Source organism: Trifolium pratense, linkage group LG2 (genome assembly GCF_020283565.1).
Source record: "Trifolium pratense cultivar HEN17-A07 linkage group LG2, ARS_RC_1.1, whole genome shotgun sequence".
Classification (NCBI taxonomy): Eukaryota; Viridiplantae; Streptophyta; class Magnoliopsida; order Fabales; family Fabaceae; genus Trifolium; species Trifolium pratense.
The window spans coordinates 34,072,291-34,094,796 of record NC_060060.1 but is presented as its reverse complement, the minus strand read 5'-3'; the positions used below and the strand labels follow the sequence as shown (position 1 = coordinate 34,094,796).

At 33.9% G+C, this 22,506-nt stretch overlaps 3 protein-coding genes across 7 annotated transcripts; 2 read left to right on the top strand and 1 right to left on the bottom strand.

Annotated features, from left to right (window-relative positions):
• The first annotated feature begins 2,958 nt into the window (after nucleotides 1–2,958).
• LOC123910730 (serine/threonine-protein kinase SRK2A-like) lies at nucleotides 2,959–6,461 on the top strand. 5 transcript variants are annotated; one of them, XM_045961926.1, is made up of 10 exons: nucleotides 2,959–3,042; nucleotides 3,348–3,516; nucleotides 3,706–3,780; nucleotides 4,137–4,238; nucleotides 4,519–4,572; nucleotides 4,667–4,759; nucleotides 4,855–4,947; nucleotides 5,444–5,548; nucleotides 5,658–5,756; nucleotides 5,934–6,461. In XM_045961926.1, the coding sequence occupies exons 2-10, from the start codon at nucleotides 3,397–3,399 to the stop codon at nucleotides 6,246–6,248; spliced, it is 1,056 nt and encodes a 351-aa protein (XP_045817882.1). In that variant the 5' UTR covers nucleotides 2,959–3,042; nucleotides 3,348–3,396; the 3' UTR covers nucleotides 6,249–6,461. The 5 variants fall into 5 exon arrangements, with proteins under 5 accessions (XP_045817882.1, XP_045817883.1, XP_045817884.1 ...); XM_045961927.1 differs by having other exon boundaries at nucleotides 3,028–3,042; nucleotides 3,369–3,516; XM_045961928.1 differs by having other exon boundaries at nucleotides 3,030–3,136.
• Nucleotides 6,462–6,760: 299 nt separating this feature from the next.
• LOC123910729 (thiamine biosynthetic bifunctional enzyme TH1, chloroplastic-like) lies at nucleotides 6,761–11,871 on the bottom strand. Its single transcript, XM_045961925.1, has 10 exons — nucleotides 11,747–11,871; nucleotides 11,356–11,673; nucleotides 11,200–11,274; nucleotides 10,398–10,473; nucleotides 10,227–10,302; nucleotides 9,790–9,924; nucleotides 9,303–9,367; nucleotides 9,034–9,161; nucleotides 8,606–8,862; nucleotides 6,761–7,664 (listed from the first exon to the last, which is right to left on the bottom strand). Exons 1-10 carry the CDS (start codon nucleotides 11,786–11,788, stop codon nucleotides 7,133–7,135), a joined length of 1,704 nt encoding a protein of 567 aa, XP_045817881.1. The 5' UTR covers nucleotides 11,789–11,871; the 3' UTR covers nucleotides 6,761–7,132.
• Nucleotides 11,872–13,861: 1,990 nt separating this feature from the next.
• On the top strand, nucleotides 13,862–21,563 carry LOC123910728 (ATP-dependent DNA helicase Q-like 4A). Its single transcript, XM_045961923.1, has 25 exons — nucleotides 13,862–14,201; nucleotides 14,280–14,432; nucleotides 14,654–14,702; nucleotides 15,036–15,335; nucleotides 15,814–15,984; nucleotides 16,071–16,201; nucleotides 16,403–16,751; nucleotides 16,861–16,992; nucleotides 17,271–17,357; nucleotides 17,448–17,575; nucleotides 17,699–17,819; nucleotides 17,932–18,083; nucleotides 18,156–18,291; nucleotides 18,531–18,654; nucleotides 18,735–18,805; nucleotides 18,883–18,951; nucleotides 19,037–19,165; nucleotides 19,256–19,414; nucleotides 19,531–19,611; nucleotides 19,719–19,880; nucleotides 20,052–20,107; nucleotides 20,401–20,530; nucleotides 20,607–20,701; nucleotides 20,795–20,872; nucleotides 20,947–21,563. The coding sequence occupies exons 1-25, from the start codon at nucleotides 14,188–14,190 to the stop codon at nucleotides 21,329–21,331; spliced, it is 3,462 nt and encodes a 1,153-aa protein (XP_045817879.1). The 5' UTR covers nucleotides 13,862–14,187; the 3' UTR covers nucleotides 21,332–21,563.
• The last annotated feature ends 943 nt before the right edge of the window (nucleotides 21,564–22,506 follow it).

Here is a 22,506-nt window from a genome sequence, read left to right as displayed (position 1 = left end):
AAAATTTGGCTTTATTATTATTTTAAATTAATTCAGTCAATAAATATTCATTTAATAAATTGCACAAATATGCATAAGCTGAATAGTCGCTCAAGTACTTTTTAAGCATTCTAATATTTTTATCCCGAAAAGTATAAAAATTTGTTTTTCTATTACTGTATTAATTTTATCTTTTATTTTCGTTTTTTTGGCATGGTTAACTAATAAGTGTATGTTTGGTTTCAATTCTGGAGTAGACAGAATTGATTCTTGACATGTAGAATGGATTCTGACTTGTTTGGTTCCTCAAAAGTAGAATTGATTCTGCCTCCAGAATGGATTCTACTTGAAGCTAGAAATTGTAGCTTCTCATTCTAGAATTGATTTTTACACTCAAATTCTTTGTTCAACTCACTTTTGTATGAATATATCCAAACATAAATCAATTATATCAAACTCAATTATATTAAAATCAATTATGTCAAACTCAATTCTGTCAAAATCAATTTTGTCCACCGCAAAACCAAACACATACTAAGTTTCTCGGAGACACCATTTAGGATACCTTTGTTTATTATAGAAAATTGAAACTATGTGCTGAAAAACTGGGCCCTCGTATTTTATGTGGGGCTAGATTGTTATCACATTTGGGGAAATGCTTCCTGCACCACCCTCTTTTTGTTTGATTTATTTTGGTAGATGTATGGCCCTAACTCCTAAGCCCACAAAATGAGGTCTTTTTTGAGAATTTCTTTTGAGCTTCGCTCCCCATGCTTCACGCATGTCTAGCTAGTTTTCAATTTTATTCTTCTGCTATTTAAATAATTGACGTTATAAAAAATAAGAAATTTAAAAGAAAAAAATACATTGTCCATTACTTAAATACCGAAATCAGACCGCTACTTAAATAGCACAATAATATTTTGATCATTTCAAGAGACACGCGAGAAAAGGGAGCGCGAAAAAAAAACTCTCCTCTTTTTTAGGTACATCCAAACAATAGAAACTATAATACAATCTCTCAAGACCCGTAAGAAATTTTTCCACCCCCGGTTTTTCATTTTTGCCCTTGATTTTGGAATGCGTTTTTCGATTTATTTTTGCCTTGAAATTTTTTTTCAAAATGTGTTTACCGAATTTTTTGCGAAATTGAACTAAAAAAATTCCAAAAATGCATTCCAAAAATTTTATACAAAGACAAAAATGAAAAAATGGGGTAGAAAAGAAACACATGTGATGGAAAGAAAAAAATTGTCTAGTAAAAGTCTTAGTCCTCAATCTCACATGTGATGAAACTCCGATCAAGTCCACTCATACATGTTTTTTTTAAAAAAATTTATATAACTTAATAAAAATAGTAAAAGTTATTTTAAATTCATTTGTTTCTATTTTTTTTTTAAAAATGTGATTTTGATATTCAATAGATGTTCATGTAAGAGACTTTAAGGTAATAAAAATCACATTCTTTATTAAAAGATATCTCTCAAAATAATTTTTATGAAAAAAGAAGAGGGAGAAATTTATCCACTTGGAAAGAATGAAATAAGAGAAAAACTTGTAATTTAGTAAACAAAACAGTCAAGAAAAATTTTATCCACTGACATTCTGTATTGAAGTGGGAAAGGGAAGAATAAAAAGCTTGGTGGCTCTACTCTACGTCGTTTAGTAAACAATAAGTCAAGAAAAAATTGAAAGGCATGAGACAATTAGGCACGGCACGCACGGAAAATCATTCTCTAATATGATAATCATTTTTTTGAGAAAAAGTGGATTTTGGAGTGATGGAGAAGGGAAGGAAATTCTAGAATCTATTATTAAATTGCATATGATGATGGATCACGTTTTGGTTTTATTTTATGTATACTATATAGTTAGGAGTATTTCCTTGTTCACCTCTCCCACCAGACCGAAACCGAATGATACATGCCACTACCAGCTACGTTATTTTTGCGGCTGGTGCAAATCCACAACTCAGGTTGCCAAGTGTTCATACGACCAATCTAACATTATACATGGGTTATTCTTTCCCACTTACCAAGATTTTTATTCGCATTCTAAGCAGTGAACTTGTAGCAGTAAAAAATTAGTCTCACATGCAATCAAACTCTGGTGACATATGAACAAATGTGATTGGCCACGTGCGTGGTTGTCATATAGTATCAGCCAATCTGATTGGTAGATGAATTCTATAAATAGAAACCATTAGTGCGGCCTGAATTTGCAAACCAAACTCTTTCATCGGACACTTGAAGATTTGTTTGGGGGGATTTTTTTTGACAAGTAGCTTAATGACTAATAATTTCACCTTAAAGGTGAATAAGTAGAGTATTCGGGGTTCGAACTCCGCTCATGCACATATAGTGTGATATATCTACCAATTAAACTAAACTCACGGGGACAACCTTTATTATTATATTTAATTAGAAGTAGAGATGCTTGATGTAATTTTTCTTTTCAATCTTTTAATAAAAATCAATTTGTCCACTATTTCATTTTCCTTTCATTGTTGTTTTCATTTATGTTTAACCAACGGTGAAAGTGTTCACTACCTAGATATAAAACGATGTTTTTTTAAAATCAGGGTGTTGTTTCATCTGGGAGGTGTGAAGGGTGCAAAGATTGAGGTTAAGTTAAAAAAAAGTCACTTACTATATACGCAACGAACTGAGCTCGCTACCCTAGTAGCGAAGAGAAACATTTTGGACATTTTAGTGAGTAACAAAAAAGTGGGTAGGTGTCCTCTCCTCGGTATATTTTTTTTGTGCGGTCCTTTTTTTCTTTTTTAAAACAAATGTTGGACAACTATTTTTGTTCTGTCATGTCCCTTATTTTTTGCAAATCAAACGCACTTTCAAGGTGAATAAGTGAAGTGTTCGAGTTTAAACTCCGACTCACATGTAATGTCCCTACCGATCGAGTTTATGTGTATGAATTTTTAATTAATGTGTTTGTTAAAAAAAATAGAAATATTGACGTTGATAAGATTGTCGCGACATAAGAGAAAAGGAATGAATGATGAGAGGCGTGAAAGTGAAGAAGGTGCAGTTTTCAGAAGAAGAACAAGTAAGTAGATATATACTACTTCTAGTTTAGTTTGTATGTATTCATCTCTCTCTCTCTCTCTCTCACAGTATACAGTAGACACAGTAGTACAGTAGTACGTCCCTTTCTCTCTTCTCGCATCGCATCATCCATCCCCATTCAAAACAAACTTCGGTTCCCATCTCCCTTTCCAAATCATTGATAATAATAATTATTTTATTTTATTTTTTTGCTTTAATTTACTTTGCTTACAAACTCTCCCAAATCACCACGCATTAATTCTTTTTCATATTATTCATTCATTCATTCATTCATAAAAAACGCAGAGATTGTATTGATCCGTGTAGTGTGGTAGCTGGATTTGTTGGATCTTGGATGGAGAAGTACGAGCTGGTTAAGGATATAGGATCTGGTAATTTTGGAGTTGCCAGACTCATGCGCAACAAATCCACCAAACAACTCGTTGCCATGAAATACATTCAAAGAGGTCCCAAGGTTCATATCAATCACTCAATCCTTTCACTTTCATTTTTACACTATTTCTTTTATTTATTCATCTAATAATCCAATTATATATTAAATAAATTAACAACTTAACAACCCAATTTCTTATTAGATTATTATAAGACACGTGCTTTACTTTTTCTTTATTCTTATTATTATTATTAAATTGATGTTTTCCAGATTGATGAGAATGTTGCTAGGGAAATAATAAACCATAGAAGTCTCCGTCATCCTAATATTATTCGATTCAAGGAGGTCTCTATATTTTTATATTTACATTCTTATATTAAATGCGTGTGTGTTTGGATTCACGGTGAGATTGTCAGAATCACAGGTTTGGAACTTCAACAAAATTACGGTGTCACTTTGGTTTTGTCAAACTCAAACCCACTGTCAATCCAAACATACACTAATTTGTTTTTGGATGAACCCACCTAGGTTGGGTTGGTCGGGTGGTATTGGCTTGTGACCTGGGAGTGTGCTCCTCCTTAAGGTCTCAAGTTTGATTCTCTCTGGTGCCAATTTAGGTGGGCTAATTTAGCTTCTTCAACAAATTATTTGTTTTTTGGATGGGTTGGGTTTTGTTTTAAGAAGGGATTTCAGTTTTGCAGGTGGTTTTGACTCCTACACATCTTGGTATTGTTATGGAGTATGCTGCTGGTGGAGAGCTCTTTGAGCGAATTTGCAATGCTGGAAGATTCAGTGAAGATGAGGTTCATTTCCTCTCCGTCTCTAACTCTCTTTACATATTCATATTTTCTTTCAAAGTAAATGCCATTTTATTCCAAAAGGATACATGTTAACTAACTCAAGTAACAAATTTGAACCATGATTATTACCATTCCTTTCTAACTTCTTCATTCCCTTTTCCTTTTTCTACTTGTTTGAAGGCACGAGCACGAATAACCTTTAAATTTGTACATTCTTAACAACCATGTTCTGAAAGATTCTATGATTTGTTTCTCATTATTGATGTATGCTTTACATTTGCAGGCTCGATATTTCTTCCAGCAGCTTATCTCAGGAGTTAGCTACTGTCACTCCATGGTAAATCTATAATTTATTTATTTTTCAATATGTTGATGATTTGGATTTTTGCCTCTTTTGGGGTTGTTTTCGATGTAATTGTCCTTCTTTGCAGCAAATTTGCCATCGGGACTTGAAGCTCGAGAACACTTTATTGGATGGCAGCCCAGCACCGCGGCTCAAAATTTGTGATTTTGGTTATTCTAAGGTTCAGTTATGGGGTGATTTAAATGCCAAATGTTTTGATTAAGTTGTTGAAGTTGCACTTGAAGTTTTTCTTATGACAACATTTTGTTTTTCTAGTCATCTCTGCTTCATTCTAGGCCTAAATCAACAGTGGGAACTCCAGCCTACATAGCACCAGAGGTTCTTTCCCGTAGAGAATATGACGGAAAGGTAAACTATTCATTCTTACACGGAATAAGCTTTAAATGTGTTGGCTTAAACACAGATACTTTGTTTGTCAGAGGAAATTCAGACATGGTTAACATTTCTATCTATATGAGGCCATCAACCAGTATGCCGCGGGTAAATAAAGAGACGGGCATTATATTTGATGACTTGATGTATCCATATTTAACTGACAAAAACAATATGGTCAAAATTGCAATCACGAATTGCTAGTCTGGAATGTACATTGTGGCAATCCATGTACCTTGTGTTGAATCTTTATAATTTTCAAACGCTCTACACAACTTAGCCATATAACAGAATGGACATTTATTTTGTTTTTTCCCAACATGTGTTTTATATGTTAATGATGTTCTCATTTTCCGAGTTCTTCTGTTTTGTTTTTGTGGTGTTAGTCCGCCTATTCTATTATGTTTCTATGGCGTTAATGGTGTTCTGTACTGATCTTCTTAGTTCTTCTATTCTGTTTGTGTTTGTTCAGTTGGCAGATGTATGGTCTTGTGGAGTGACTCTTTATGTAATGCTGGTGGGAGCATACCCATTTGAGGACCAAGAGGATCCCAAAAATTTCAGGAAAACCATCAATGTAATATTATTGCATCACCTTAATTGGTAGTTTTATAAAATATGTATTCTTTCTAACTCTTATGTTCTTTTTTTGACCAAAAATTCTTGACCCTTATATTCTTATACAGCGAATTATGGCTGTTCAATACAAGATTCCAGATTATGTTCACATAACTCAAGACTGTAGACATCTGCTGTCTCGCATTTTTGTGGCAAATCCAGCTAGGGTATGCACACCTTATGTTGTTTAACAGCACTCCAGAGCTATTGTTTATCCAATTTATTTGAAAGGAAACATGTCACAATATTTGAAGCACATACATATTACCTCCCTCTCCCCTTCCCATAATATGGGAAATTTGCGGTATACTAAAATGTCATTGTATTTTTTTGATTTACTGCAGAGAATCACCATTAAGGAAATCAAGTCCCATCCATGGTTTTTAAAGAACTTGCCTAGAGAATTGACTGAAATGGCTCAAGCTGTTTACTACAGAAAAGAAAATCCAACTTATTCTCTTCAGAGCATTGAAGACATTATGAATATTGTTGAGGAAGCTAAAACCCAACCTCAGGCATCTAGGTCAATTGGAGGGTTTGGATGGGGAGGAGAAGAAGACTTTGATGAAACAAAAGAAGCAGAGGCTGAGGTGGAAGAAGATGAATATGAAAAGAGAGTCAAGGAGGCACAGGAAAGTGGAGAAATTCATGTCAACTAATAACAAAGAAACATTTATTTTAGATAGAGCAATAGAAGAAGATTCTTGGTTTCCTTTGCTCTTTGGTTAAGTTAAACTAGACAAGTGTGTTTTGTTCATGTATAAAATTCAGTTTTCTGCATAGGACATAATAGTTAAATAATGTCTGTAAAGTTTTTAAAATATTGTAAAAGTTTGTTAATTATGACCATATATATAAGTATTATTAAGTCATGTTTTTTGTGTGTATCATACTCTGTTTTTTCTATGCTTTTTGTGTGGTTAAAAAGTCATGTGCTTGAGTGTATTACTATTAGTATATCCTTGTGTCCGTTTTTGGTTTTTCCATTTTGGTTTAGTTTTCATTTTTCATCCCTAAAGTGTTTTTTGTTGTCTAATGTTGCATTATGCCTGTTCTTACGTGAAAGTATTGCAGAAACTTTACACGTAGCATTCTCTTGGTACTTCTAGGAAACGTGTAAAAAACCGAGGAATCTTGTTAACATCATGTGTCTTTAGGACACTTGAAAAAAAAATTATATTGATTTGTTTTTTATTCTTTTTAAAAGTTGAATACACAATTACTAATACAATGTTTCCATAATTAGTTCACTAATATGTGCTTTAAGGGCACATGTTAGATAAAGTCCCCAACACTCATTCTTGCTATGATTCAAGCATGTACCAAACAAAGGCAAACATATGAAGAACTAAATATGTTTTGCCCAGCCCAGGTATTGAGCATTACACACATTTTATTCAAAATTTGCATTTACAAGCTTAGCATGGTCTGCAAAGAATCTTCTGCAATTATGTATTTCCATTGAAGGTGAAAGCAATTAGGACTCTTGTTACCAGTAACCACTCCTTTGGTTAAATTAAATTCCTTCCACATTGCAGTTTGCTCATTGTATCAACAGTGCTGCCTCACTAAGTACCGTGTGCAAGTTTCTTGTCTCGGTCACTATGCATTCCCTATCAAATAGAGCAGACACAACAGCAACCCCTTTGAGATTTGGTACACCAAGTTCCATTACAGCACGTGCATTTGACATACCAATGCCACCAATTGCAACAACAGGCAGTTTAGAGGCCTTGCACACCTCCCTCAACCCGTCTAAGCCTATAGTACTATTGTTTGCCTTTGTATTAGTGGGATATACACCACCACTGCCAATGTAATCAGCACCACCGATCCATGCTTGATGTGCTTGTTCTGGTGTCTTGCATGATACTCCAATTATCTTTTCAGGACCAAGGAGAGTTCTAGCAAGATGTGCAGGCATGTCAGACTGACCGACATGAACACCATCCGCGTCACAAGCAAGGGCCACATCTATACGGTCGTTTATAAGCAGAGGTACTCCATACGAACGGCATATTTCAAGGCATACTTTAGCAGCATCAACAAAGTCCCGTGTTTCAGCATCTTTTTCCCTGATAAAGCAATACAAGTAAAAAAAATCACAATCATAAGACACTTCAAACAGAGTCACACAACAAACATTTCTAATATCAAGAATATCAATAACCATTGATATGAATTAGGCTCTAGTCAAGTCATCATTGATATGAGAATTCACTAAATAACTTGGTAACGAAGGCACAAAAGGAACTAATGTCACATCGGAATGTTTTCCTTTAAAGAATAGTCTAGCATTGCTTCAACTATCAGAAAATATCTTTTTATAAGCAAGGACAAGGTTAGATGGCAAGCCAGAGATAGTTTGGTTAAGGCTAGTTAAGATAAAACCAAAGAAAGAGGTAGAGAACAAGGTTACTAAGATAATTGATTTCAAACAATTAAAGACAGCACCGCAGGGAAGGTGGTATAACATACTTGCAGCATAATACGTATGCAGTAATGCAATTGAAATATAAAAACAGGTTTCCTTTGCAAGAAACAAGTAGGATTATATCATACACTTTGTGGATGCTTTTCCTGTCCTTTGTATTTAATGCCCCATAAAAGAGATGAAAAACGAATAAAAGCAGGCACCATATGCAAGAAAATAGAAATCTGGACCCGCGATAATAGAAAAGGATGCCAGGTGTAATATTGTTAGTTGATGATGTTCAACACTTAAACTAATCAGGCCACATCTGACTCTGTACTGGTGCTTATTTTATTTACTAGTTGGGGAGGGATGAAAGGGAAGAAGGTATGACAAAATAAGTCAAAAGTACAAGAACAGGATTGAACAAATAATTATCCTTATGATAAAAAAATCAAATATTAATTTCCAGATCTTTATGACAGTCAGCTTGGCATATTATACCATAAAAACTATATATGTTAGAAAATATTTATTGCAAGAAACATTGACTGTGCATCACAATTGTCAATTAGAATATAAAAAAACAAGAAAGTAACAAACCTTAATTGAACAATGGTAGCACCGCCTTCTACAGCAGCCTTAATTGCTTCAGCAATAGAACGGCCCCACTTCCTATTCATTCCTGAATCCGTTACAGCGTAGAGAAATAAGTCATTGGGATTGAACCTATCCTGCCTACAAGAGCTCTGGTTGGTATTCTTAAGTGCCAAAAAATGGTCAAAAGGGCCTTGGACTCCATTTCCAATAACCAAGTCTCTGCTGTAATCCAAGGCAGACTCAACAAAACGTTTAGCTATCTGTCAGAATCCAGACATGTAAAGGTATTAGAATGATAACACATTCTATTTTTTATTTCCGTTTGCTCTTATCTAACTTTTTATTTTTAAAGTAAAAAGGAGAGATAAGAATCACGGTCTTTGCAATTTAGGTCCTCTGATATTTATGTGAATTGAGATAGCTGAACAAACCTTAACAGCTAAAAGCATTGATGAACCTTTTGCCAGCTCTGCTGCTATGCATGATGCCAAAGTACAACCAGTGCCATGAGTATTGCGAGTATTTACGCGCGGTGAAGAAAGCTGGTAGAATTCCTTGCCTGCAAAACTCAAGACCTAGAAATGGAGTTCATTTGTAACATATATTTGGATATACATAGCGAAAAGTAAAAGCAAAAATGTTGTCTCTGAGATTTTCTTTTGGCGATTGTGTCTTTGAGAATTCAAGACTTCAACCTTACCATCATAAAATATATCAATAGCATCTGGTGAATTAGGGAGATCGCCACCCTTGACAAGTACAGTCCTACAATGAAAATTTATTATTTGTAAAAACACAATACTCTCAAGTTGGTTTTTTATATAACAAAAATAAACATTTTTTGTGGCATCTGTACATGAAATTAGTACATACAACATAATTAGAAATTTCTGCTAATATAAAGTAAACGCATTAGTGGCCACCATTACTTTGGGAAAACAATTCAACGGTCCACTTTGGGCAGGTCAGTATATAAAGTTATAAACAAGTAGATATCGAATTAAACAACCACTTAATTTCCCAGAGGTTATCAAACTTCATCATTAGAACTAGTGCTTTCTACGAGATCTGTATAAAATGCAATGCATTCTGCTGGAGAGGTTTCTCTGATAACTTCTAAAACATGATTTAGATTGACCACACTCGAAAAGTACAAATAGTCTACAATATATTAAACAGAAACGAACCTAGGACCCAAATCATGTATCAATTTTGCAGCAGTACGCATGTCAGAAACTGACTTCATTGGAACATCACCAAGTAAAACTGATGCCTCTTTAATATTTGGGGTTACGATGTCCGCCATGGGAAGCAGCTCTTCACTGCATTCAGAAAACAAGAATTCGCACAATGAATATCCTACAGGCGACAGTTTTATTGATAAACTTGAATATTTAGAACCAGTATTTCTATCATAGTCCATTTATCCAGTGTTGTACAAATAAGGGTGAAAATAAAATAAAATTTTAAATGTATACTACTTTTCTGCGTAAAACAATAAAACTAACAGATGGAAACCATATAAAAAATCTATGCATAAGATTACATAACCAGAGGATTTCAAACAGTGAAGGCTGAAGAGTCTGAAAATACTTTTATGCCACACAGGTTCAAAAAATCATACCGAAATCCAGCTAGAACAGAAGGACCAGCAAGTATGTCTCCACTAGTAGATATCATTACAGGATCAACCACGAGAGCTTCCTTCAGCAAAAACAAATCCAGCACATAAGTCACTCCGAATGCATATTTGCAAATGAATAAACATGTTAGAAATTTTTGTACAAGTAAATACCTTTGACAGGAAACTTCCTAAGACTCTGACAAAGGACCTTCAATACACTAAGAGAGGGTAGCATGCCTGTTTTGACCTAGAGACATAGCATAATCAATTCAGATAATGGAAAGCTATCAGTGACCACTACTAACCAAGATATCAATGGTGCATCATTCAAGGAAAACAGAAAATAAGCAACCCTCAATAACAAGTTCATGCTTTGAGAACCAGGCCCCATTTGGATAAAAAACTTAATTAACATTTATAGTATAAATGTTTATCATACAAGTGCTTACGGCATGGGTTGTCTCCCGTAGCAGTTTCACGGGAGGGAATAAAGTGTTAATCTATGCTATTCATTTTTTAATTTAACTAATAAAACACTTGCAAAAAAATATCAATGGTTGTAATTTCATGGGAGGTATAATTTCACCGGAGACAATCTCGTCCCAAGTGCTTATGTATAAGCTATTTATGTAACCAAAAAAAAAAGGTCAAATTGTTCTCATATAAGTTTTTTTCATAAGCTATCATGGAAAACGTATGGAAATAAGCTGAAAACAGCTTATAAACATGGCATAAGTTGTTTCCAATTCCATAAAAGCTCTTCCAAAAAGTCTGAAAGTACTTAAACGGCTGTATAAGGTCAAATAAGTCGATCCAAACAGACTCTAAGTAGATCAATGTCAAGTCCCTAAAGAGTTTCATTGTTGCATAATCCGAGTCATCTTAATTTTGAAGAGTTTTCTTGAATAAAAAAAAATTACAAAACAGAAAGAAAAAGTTACAACACTAACTAACAGTGACAATTTTGACTTACCACATCAACATTCATATCAGAGAGCACAGAATTTAACTGCTGTGCAACAAAATCTTCAGGCACCATGTTAACACCCTAAAAATTGCAACATATTTGAGAAGAAAAAAAAGATGAATGAATGAATTTGTGAGAATGAAAAGAGAAGAGTGAAGTGACCTGAACTCCAAGAGTATTCTGTGCAGTAACAGCAGTAATAACAGTGGAACAGTAAACCCGGCGAGCAGAACAAGTTTTGAGATCAGCTTGAATTCCGGCACCGGAACCGGAATCAGAACCGGCAACAGTGAGTACATGTGGAATTTTAGTGTGTTGAGTATCAGAGACTCTGTTGATTGGAGTTAGAATTGAATTTGGTTGGAATTGCATTTTGACCAAACCAAGTGTTGTTTGATGATTGGTGGAATGAGTATCAGAATTCATAAATCTAAATCTGTTGATGACACGTTTAGACAGTAGTGGAGGAGGAGGAGTAATCTGGTAATGCGAGAGAGTGAAAAAAAGTAAGTAAAAAGGCGTGAAAAATGAGAGAGAGAAAAGGTACGCTTACGTGAGAATGAGCATGAAGATGAATCAAGTGGGCGGTGGCCATCAAATCAAACAATTCAGACTAACAAACTGCCTGCTGCCGATGGTAGGTATTAAGTTGAGTTCCAATCATATGATGTAAGTTGCTCAACATAAACATTTTATTTTATTTTTTTCTCAAGATAAACATTTTATTTTTATTTAAATAAATAAATTACGGTACTTATTTTTAACATATAATAACACTATTTGTAAAATTAAATAGTTTCAATTTAATATCCTTATATTTAGAATTATCCTCCTGAGATCAGTAGATATTTTAAATTTTATATGCAAGATTGGGGGTTTGCGATCCCAATTTATTTTTTCCCTTCTTCTCTGTTTCCATTTTTATAACCCTGCCAGCCACTAGGAAACTTTCCGATGAATTGGGGTATTTTCGCTGCGATTTTAAGTTTCAATCTTCAATATTCATGTTTGCTTTTGGTTATGATGATTCAATTGACACTTATAAAGTTGTGGCCTTCCTTCTAGGGGGAACGGAGGTGAGAGTTTTTGACTTGGGTGCTAATAATGTTTGGAGAGATATTCAAAATTCACCTGAGGTTTCTTATTTTGGGATGAATGAATTATGGCGTGTATTTGAGTGGTAGTATTCACTGGACGGCACTTTCGGATGGCCAATTTGTGATTATTGCACTTGATCTGAGAGAACAGAGACATACACTAAGTTGCTGCTACCTAATGAAGTGACGCTTAATGTGCTAATTTGTATGATCTGATCAAATATAATTAGATAACTATTATTCTTGTGCGAATGTGATGACACTTTTCACTAAGACATACTATGTGTTTTCATGTACTCCCTCCGTCCCAAATTATAAGGGAAAATAAAAAAATCACACTTATTAAGAAAAAGTAAAACATGAGAATTTGAAGTATGTTTTTGTGGGTTTTCCTTGGAATAAGTTGCATAGGAAGATGTAAAAACAATTTTTATTGGTTGTTGTTTATTGAGAAAATGAGAGAGAGAAGAAATTAAATGCAATTTGCATTTAATTTTATGAAAATAAGGAAAAAACATTTTTGAAAATGATTTTTTCTCTTATAATTTGGGACAAAAAAAATGGGCTTTTTTCCCTTATAATTTGGGACGGAGGGAGTATTTGTCAAAAAAATAAATGCGTTTTCATGTAATACTTCAACTATTTTTTATTTTTTTTTACAAATACTTCAACTATTTTTTACAAAACTGAATCATATAAATATCCCTTAATAAATATTCACAACATTGTCTCACTTTTATATGAGTTGGGATCCTCGCCATTTCTTATTTTTCTCATTTTTTTTATTATCAAAATTTTTAAATATTTTGAAGTGTGTAAAAGATATTTGGACTACTTTTCCATTTATATTTTCAAAACTATATAATAATGGAAAAAATGAAAAGAATTAAAAATAGAGAGGATCCTAACCTCTTTTATATACTTTCATCTTTTATAGGATACACATGTATATTGTGAAGTATTTCATTTCATACATAATTGCTAAAATAGTTTTTTTTTTTTTTTAAATTAAAAACAATTTTGATACTTCTGAAATACATGTATATTATTATTAGGGTTGATTTTCTTCGTGTGACCAATTAATTGTTATTATATTATAAATAAAAAGAAAATTATTATTATTTTTTTATTTAAAAAGGAGTAGAAAATCAAACCCAAAACTTCATGCATATTACCACTGGAGCAAACTTTTTTTTTTTGGTTTACAATTTGCTGACTGTCGGGAATCAAACCCAAGACCTATAACATACTACCAAAACCCCTCACAACTAGATTTGGCCAAATCTAGTGGTAGTTTGAAAAATTAATAGTATTGTTATTAAATACCGTAAAAAGAAAGAGAAAAAACAATATGCTATGACAATGTAAAATAATTTTACATTGTCAATCAATCACAATCATGGTTTCCGCCACGTCATCCCATTTAACTCCACTTTCTTTACGTGACATGAAATTTGGAAAGTTAAAATATTCTTACTGGTTGTCAGTGTAATTAATTTACACCGCCACTGCGTGTCCATTAAACTAAAAAAGAAATAAATATAAATATTATTTATTAAAAATAAAAAATTGAAAATAGGATTTAGTGGTGATTTTTGGAGGAGTAAGTTCTCCCGCCATTGAAATGCGACCGCAACGGAACATTTTTAAAACCTCTCTCTGTCACTCACTCTCTTCCACCCACCGTGCTCAATCTTCCACTTTCTCTTCAATCCGTATTCATCCATTCATATTCATATTATAATTGTAATTAAATTAAATACTTAGTTTTTCGCTTTCTATTTCATTTCCATTCTCAAATCTCAATCGCTTCCCCTTTTCTCATTTTCTAGGGTTTCCTCAAATTTTCATTAACCCATTTTCCCCGAATGCTTCATTGCAAATCCCTACTCAAATCATGCAACAACAACGGTAATTATTATGCTTATTTTCATTCAATCCTTTAATTTTTATTAATTTTAATAATAATTTTTTCTTTAATTTTCACAGTCAATCCAATTCAGCCCATGCTCCTCAGCACAATTGGTTGCAGCATGCTAATTCTCACAAGAATTTCTCCTGCCAGGCCAAATTTTTGAGCTCCAATTTCCTCTTTTCTGACCCAACTAAGAAACCAATCGATGCCGCCGCTGGTAACATCAGGTATTAACAATCTTTAGTTGAAAGTTCTTAAGGAATGCCATATCCGAATTATATATAGTAGGGATTTTTTTGCATATTATTATTAGGCATACAATTTCATTTCCAATTGCTATTCCTACTATGTTGGGAATTGGGGTTTGTTGTCTTTGTATACTAGATATAAACATAGCTGGATTTCTAACAAAATTTCAACTTGCACTCTGACACATTAATTCCATCAGGTTTGTAGTTCAACGAGGTCAAAATATTCAAAGAGCACATGTTGAGAAGGTATTGTTAAATAAATAAATGTTGTTTTATCACGAGTTATTTTCTGGGGTTAATATATTAGTGTCACAGTTTATTGGAGTTTCAACCTGCCATGTTATCAATAATCATTGTTGTCTTTGAAGTTAATATCATTTATTAAGATAATTTATAGATAAGCATAACCTGCCTTCTCTTTATGAAGGTTTTTTCCTCTATAATCACATTACTCAAGCTGAGCTTGACATTTATTGGACTCTCTTTTGATTCTGAATTACTTAAATCATTGCTTAATTTTCTTATTTTAAAAAACTTCTATTGCTTGTCATTGACTTTTGTCGAAACAATTTCCAACAGGCTTGGCTTGCTCTTTCAAGTCTAAAGATATCTAGTAGGAATTATGTCCAACCTGGAAAATATGTTAAAGTTACTTCTCAGTTTCAACAAGACAGGACGACAACTTCCTTCCAAGGAAGCTATGAGAATGTCAATCTTAACCGGGCTGATGTCACCGCAACTCCAACCGTCATCAATCATACTTCTCGGGTTATAGATAGTTCAGTTAATTATCACACAAAGTACACAAGCCCACCCAACGAGTCTACAAAATGTGTAGCTGATAATATTATTAATGTCGATGACGACGACATACTCGAGGTAATTTAGTGTGCTTTGGTTAATCTGACTGGAGTCAAATTCATTTGAATATTTCTTACAAGCCCAATAGTATTGTGTCAAACATACTTGTTTTTCACGTGGTTGAACGACCCAATTATAACATCAATGGGGGTTACTAAATTTTTAGTTGACTCGATTTCGACTTTTAATGAAGATGGTTTAAATTTATGACTTTGCTGATGAATTAACATTTGAGTAATTCAACTAAAAGGCAATGTAGGTTTCCCAACTCTTTTGTGAAATTGAAACTGTTGAGCAGTTTTGACAATTCTATTCATTCTGTAATTCTGTCCTTTTACTCCTGCTTGTTTGCGTGGTTGTTCTGTTATCCTTTCCTTTTATTTATTTTTCCAAATCCATTACTCAAGTGTATCTTAAGTCTTAATTGCTTATATCCATATGATATAGATACTGTTGTCTCTCTCTTAATTAATGTCATGTGTTTATTGTCTTTTAGAACATTGATGTTGACCAAATTGTTGAGAAATACCAGTCCACTTGCACTCCTCAACCACCGGTGTCCAAATTTCCTCCTGTTACACCATTTGCAGATAAGGTTAATTTTGCTGGGCAGGGGGATACTTTTTTGCCACCAGAGCTGTGCTTGGATTGCATCCACGGCTACAAGGTATTGATTAGACATGTTTTTCCGTGTCATGAGTAATTATCTTGAACATGTTAGATTGATATGCCTAATTTTGAAACTGGGTGCAGTTAGGGCTATGCCCTGAAGCAGCAAGTCATTTGCAGGAATTTAAGGATAATCTTATTGCTATCTCTAACGAACTGATTGACAATGTTGAAAATCTCAGTTCTGTGCAGATAGCAAAGCTTCGTGATGACAGGTGTGCCTTTACCTTGGAATTATTTCCCATGACATTTTCATTTTTTATATATACTGCACTCAAATTGCTAAAGGCTCCATCATAGTTACTTTCTTAACTTTTTTTACTAGGCTTCATTATTATACTTGGTAAAAAAATTGCTGCATATTGTTTTGAACTGAATGGCATTGGGGTTGAAAGTCAATTTGTTGCTAATGTTAGGTCACAGCTGAATAAGCAAATTCAACAACTTGAAAAATATATTCATTCCAGTAATCTTGAAGAAGAAAGACAAAAGTCACATTTTGCCACATCCATGGCACCACCTACATCTTTTGTTTATGAAACACCCCAGCGAAATGTCATCAGTAGTGGACCAAATAGATATGATGGCCAGGCTTATATGGGTAATGGTACATATGAGCCATCATACCAGTCTTCGTATGTCATGCCATCAGGTCCGGTGGAGAGAGAACCATTCATTCCAAAGATTATTGAAGTTAATTACATTGAAGGTTCTGGAGATAAACGGTGGAGCAGCCGGGACTTTTCTTGGACTAAAGAGTTAGAGGTATTTAAACTGAATTTTTTTTTAACAAGATATTTAAACTGAATTATTGCCAGTTTCCAGTGTATACAACCTTAATTGTTATATCTATTTTTTATTTTGATGCTTTTAGGTTAATAATAAGAGAGTATTTGGAAATCACTCATTTCGCCCCAACCAAAGAGAGGTAATTAATGCCACAATGAGTGGATGTGATGTTTTTGTTTTGATGCCCACTGGTGGAGGAAAAAGTCTGACCTATCAGGTAATACGATTTATCAAGAGGACTTGATTTATGGCCTTCTTCCTTTCAATTTTGTCCATATTTATTATTTCATCTCAAACAGCCTTGGTATTATGATGAATTATGATATAGTTTCTTTGTTACAAATTTACAATTTTGATATTGTATGGCAATCCTCTGCACCCAATTGCTCACACAAGTCATTTAATGCAAGATCAATTTCCTATCATTACTAAAAAAGTTAGATTTTACCTCTCTTTTACTGTGATCTTACAATTTTGGTCTGTCTTGTGATACAGCTACCAGCTCTCATTAATCCTGGTATAACATTAGTAATTTCTCCCCTTGTGTCCCTTATTCAAGATCAAATAATGCACCTATTACAGGTATTAGTAATTTCCAAGTTATATGCTTTCATTCTTCATGTGTTTTTCTCAAAGATGTGTGCTTATTTGCTCCTTCTGGTTTGCAAATAGGCAAATATACCTGCTGCTTACTTAAGTGCCAATATGGAATGGGCTGAACAGCAGGATATCCTTAGAGAACTTAATTCTGATTATTGTAAATACAAGTTGTTATATGTGACACCCGAAAAGGTTGCCAGGTGAGTGTCATTGTTGATAGCTGCTTATTCTTTGAAACATTTTTTTTCTTCGTATACGCTAATTTTCAATTAAGAGCCATATTTTTCATTTCATAACGCCTTTGATTTGTATATTGATTGCAGAAGTGACGTTCTTCTGCGACACTTGGAGAGTTTACACGTTCGTGAGTTGCTTTCAAGGATTGTAATTGATGAGGCTCACTGTGTGAGCCAATGGGGGCATGATTTTAGACCAGATTATCAGGTTGGAGCTTTTATTCCTTCCAACTTGATTCAATATCGTGTGATATACATTTTTCTGCAGAAGATCATGTGATAGATTGTTTGAACTTTAATAGATTCTTTAATTCTCCCAGGGACTTGGTGTATTGAAACAGAAATTCCCAAATACTCCCGTTTTAGCTTTAACAGCTACAGCAACAGCTAGTGTAAAAGAAGATGTTGTGCAAGCACTCGGTCTTGTTAACTGCGTTGTTTTTCGGCAAAGTTTTAATCGCCCAAATTTACGGTATGTTAAACAAGTACCAACCTCTTATTAATAGTTTGAGTGGATGAATCATGTCTGATTTGAACATTGCAGGTATTCCGTTGTCCCCAAGACCAAAAAGTGTTTGGAGGATATTGATAAATTTATCAGGGAAAATCATTTTGATGAATGTGGCATCATCTATTGTCTTTCACGAATGGACTGTGAAAAGGTTGCTGAAAAATTACAGGTTGGTCTTTTCTTGTGATGAACTGTGTGATTTTTTTTTGTTTTCAAGCTTTTCTTTCTTTATCTTCCCCTTTTCATCATTCTTTGTTGTTTGTGTTTCATTGTCTCTGCATGATATGCGATCTGATAAACCATGACTGCACTCTTGTGACCTCCTCACTCTTAGTCTTATGTAAATGCGAAGGCGGCATCTAATTGTGTGACTTGTGAATTCATTATCTGGTTTTGTTCATTGTTCAGGAATGCGGGCATAAATGTGCATTTTATCATGGGAGCATGGATCCTGATCAACGTGCTTTTGTTCAAAGGCAATGGAGCAAAGATGAGATCAATATAATTTGTGCTACCGTGGCATTTGGAATGGGTATGTTTGCATCTTTGCAACTTCTTTTTGCATTGATTAATGGAATGAAATCGTATTTAAATTTAAAATTGATGTTTCAGGTATTAACAAACCTGATGTTCGTTTTGTAATCCATCATTCCCTCCCAAAATCTATTGAAGGCTATCATCAGGTACTAGTAGATCTTCGAAGTATGTATTAGGCATGGATTTTGATTCATTTGACCAATTACTCTGAATTTCCTTTCAGGAATGCGGACGAGCTGGTAGAGATGGTCAGAGTTCCTCCTGTGTATTGTATTATAGCTACAGTGATTATGTTAGTATTGGTTATGACACTACTACTTGAATATAAATTTGTATGTTTTTATTTCTTATATTAGCTGTATATCTCCTGTTCACAGATCCGAGTTAAGCATATGTTAAGCCTAGGAGCAATAGAGCAAAGCCCCATGCCATCTGGATACAGTCGTTCAAATGCGATAAATTCAGGAAGGATACTAGAAACAAACACTGAAAACCTTTTGCGCATGGTACTATCTTATTAAGGACTTTGAAATACTACATTGCACACACACACACACACATACATATTACTAAATCTTCATCTTGAACTTTCTCAGGTCAGTTATTGTGAAAATGATGTGGATTGTCGGCGCCATATTCAGCTCGTTCATTTTGGGGAGAAGTTTGATTCTTCAACCTGTCAGAAAACATGTGATAATTGTGTGAAGGTCACAAGTTTCGTTGAGAAGGATGTCACCGAAAGTGCAAAACAATTGGTCTGGAATCAAATTCTATCCATATATTTTCATCCCTTCACGTCTTGAAATTTCATTAGTTTGTAATATTTGTGTCCACTTGTACTCAGTTGTACTTTTGACTGTCATCTGTTTAGGTTGAACTCGTTAAGCTAACAGGACAGAAGGTCTCAGCATCTCATATATTAGAGGTGTATCGTGGTTCCTTAAGCCAGATGGTACGTCAATAAACATCTGATTTTATTTTTATTTTTTCACTCTTTGTTATTCTTTAGCTAAAAGCCTTAGTTATCTTTAATCTTTTTATTTTTAACATCAAAATTAGGTCAAGAAACACCGACATGAGACTGTGCGTCTTCATGGTTCTGGGAAGCATCTAGCCAAGGGTGAGGCTTCCCGTATATTGCATCATCTTGTCGTTGAGGATTTTCTTGCGGAGGAGGTAAAGAAAAGTGATTTTTATGGATCAGTATCATCAGTATTGAAGGTATCAGACTCAGTCTACTTTAATATGTCTGTATGCTGCAATTTTATTCCAAAACAAATAATATGTTCTTCTCACTGTGCTTCAAATATGTGTGATATAGCTTCTTAGTTACTTTCAACAAATTATATCCCAGTAACTGTGAGCTGTCTAATGCTTTAACTTGTTTTCCAGGTAAATGAGACGAAGGTCCGTAATACGTTGTTTGGTGGCCAAAGAATTATATTGAGGTTTGCTCTTCCTATCAAGTTATTTCATGCTTAAATTTGTGAATCAGGGTGCCAATGCTCATTGGTTAAACAACTTTACATGAAAGTTCTTTTTTCCTTTGTTTGTGAAGGCTTGTATAAATATGATATCATTTGCCAGAGTTAGGGTGTCAATGGTGTAGGCCTCAGATATATTTAACTTGACCTCAGCTTCAACGGAATTTTTGTTTCAGCCTTCTATGACATCAAGTTCGCATTGCATGCATGTTTTTATCTATTCATATTTTACTCAGTGGCATCTTTAACTTTTGCAGATTCCCGTCTTCTGTGAAAGCATCAAAGCCTGGGAAATGTGATATAACTCCAGCCAAAGGTTCTCTGACTTCTGGGAAGTTGAATCTTCCCATTGACATTCCTGACCAACCTCAAACTGAAGTAGACGTGGTATAAGATTTTTCCCCCTCCAGTTTTGTTGGAATTTCTACCTGTTTGAATTATACTTAAGAAAAATCTATTACAGAATCTAGCAGCTAATTTGTACACTGCTCTGAGGATGTTGCGGACAGCTCTTTGTAGAGAAGCTGGAGAGGGTGTTATGGCTTACCACATATTTGGGTAAGTTATTATTTTCATTTTCTTCTAATACAAGAATAAAGTTAACTTTTAATCCCTTTGTATAAAAGCATCTGATAAGTTGTTTCTATTTAGCAATGCTACGTTGCAGCAGATAAGCAAGAGACTACCAAGAACAAAGGAAGAACTTCTTGATATCAATGGCATTAGCAAGTAAGTTCATTCTAGGAATTCTACAGTGTCCTTATTACTGAACCAGCTTTCATTGACGTTTTTGTATAATGTAGGACTAAAGTAAGCAAGTATGGGGATCGGTTACTGGAAACCATTGAGAAAACCATAAACGAATATTACAATACGGATAAAAACAGCAGTGGCAGCAAAGGCAGTTCTGATTCAATGAAAAGAAGACGAGAGGCAAATAGAGATCCAGATTCAAATGCTAAGGATGATGATGATGATTCCTTAATCAAAAGTACCGGTCGCTCCAAGAAAAGGACGGTAAGGAGACAAACTAAAAAGGCTGAAATATATGATTCAGAAGAGGAAGATTATTACCATGGATGCCTTGATGAGGACCTAGACTGTATCAATATTGACGATGAGACAATAGATAAAATAACTGGTACAGATGCTGCAGGAAGAGTACTACCTCAATGGACAGCATCTTGATATGGTGTATATTGATTATCTTATTATTGTATATGTCCCTTCAGGATATGAATGTTGTTATTGAGTTTTTCTTGGATCAACCTCTTCCATTACATTAACTTTGTTGGAACAGAGTTTTGTTCCAACATAGCATTGCAGTGGAAGATACACAGTACAAGCGGATCAACGAGAAAAAATGTGGATAACTTGATGGCAATGTAATAATAGTACAAAAAAAAAAACGCTTTCTGTTATGAATAATAATATGTAATGAATGTCCATTATTGTGTAGGTTTTCTTGTCCCCTAAATGTGTCATATAAATAGGACCCCTTTGTTACAATGTGATGCACACCTTGAAGATAATATACAAACTCTAATCTTCTCTCTTCTCTCCTTCATCTCTATTCTTCTATATTCCTAGTTATGTTTAGATTAGTTTCATAACACGTTATCAGCACGATAGTCTTTCATCTTTCAAGAAATGTATAACAACAATGGGAAGTGACAATTTTATTTTATATATGAATTTTTTTTATTCTATTTTTTCAGATCATTTTGTTCTTCTCGTTTTTTGTATATTGATTCACAAACCTACGATCCAGAAGTATCGTGGTGAAATTTTGAAATATGAATCCTGAAGATTCATAGTATGATGAAATTTTAAAATATGAATCCTGAAGATTCATAAGCATACGCTTCTAAAAGTACCGTAAAATATATTTTAAAATATGAATCCTGAAGATTCATAAGCATACGCTTCTAAAAGTACCGTAAAATATCTTTTAAAATATGAATCCTGAAGATTCATATATATAAGTAAAATGAACATCAATCCCTGAAGGATTGGATAAATAACTGATTTGATCTATTATATAGTTCTTGAACAATTTAAAAACCAATTATACTCCACGAATTCTTGAAGAATTCATTATGGATACATCTATGAAGGATTGTACGATTAGATATATTATAATATAACGAAGAATATGGATTATTCTTATGAGGATTGCATAAAAGATTATTCTTACATTATAACGATATTATATAGTCCCTGAAGAACTTAAAAGAAAAATCAAATTATTTCTTAAGAATTCCAGAAGAATTCAATATACATATGCATCCCTAAAGGATAGTTTTACCAATTTTTATAAAATTTTGGCAATTTACAATTTTCAATGGATTTATTTATTTATT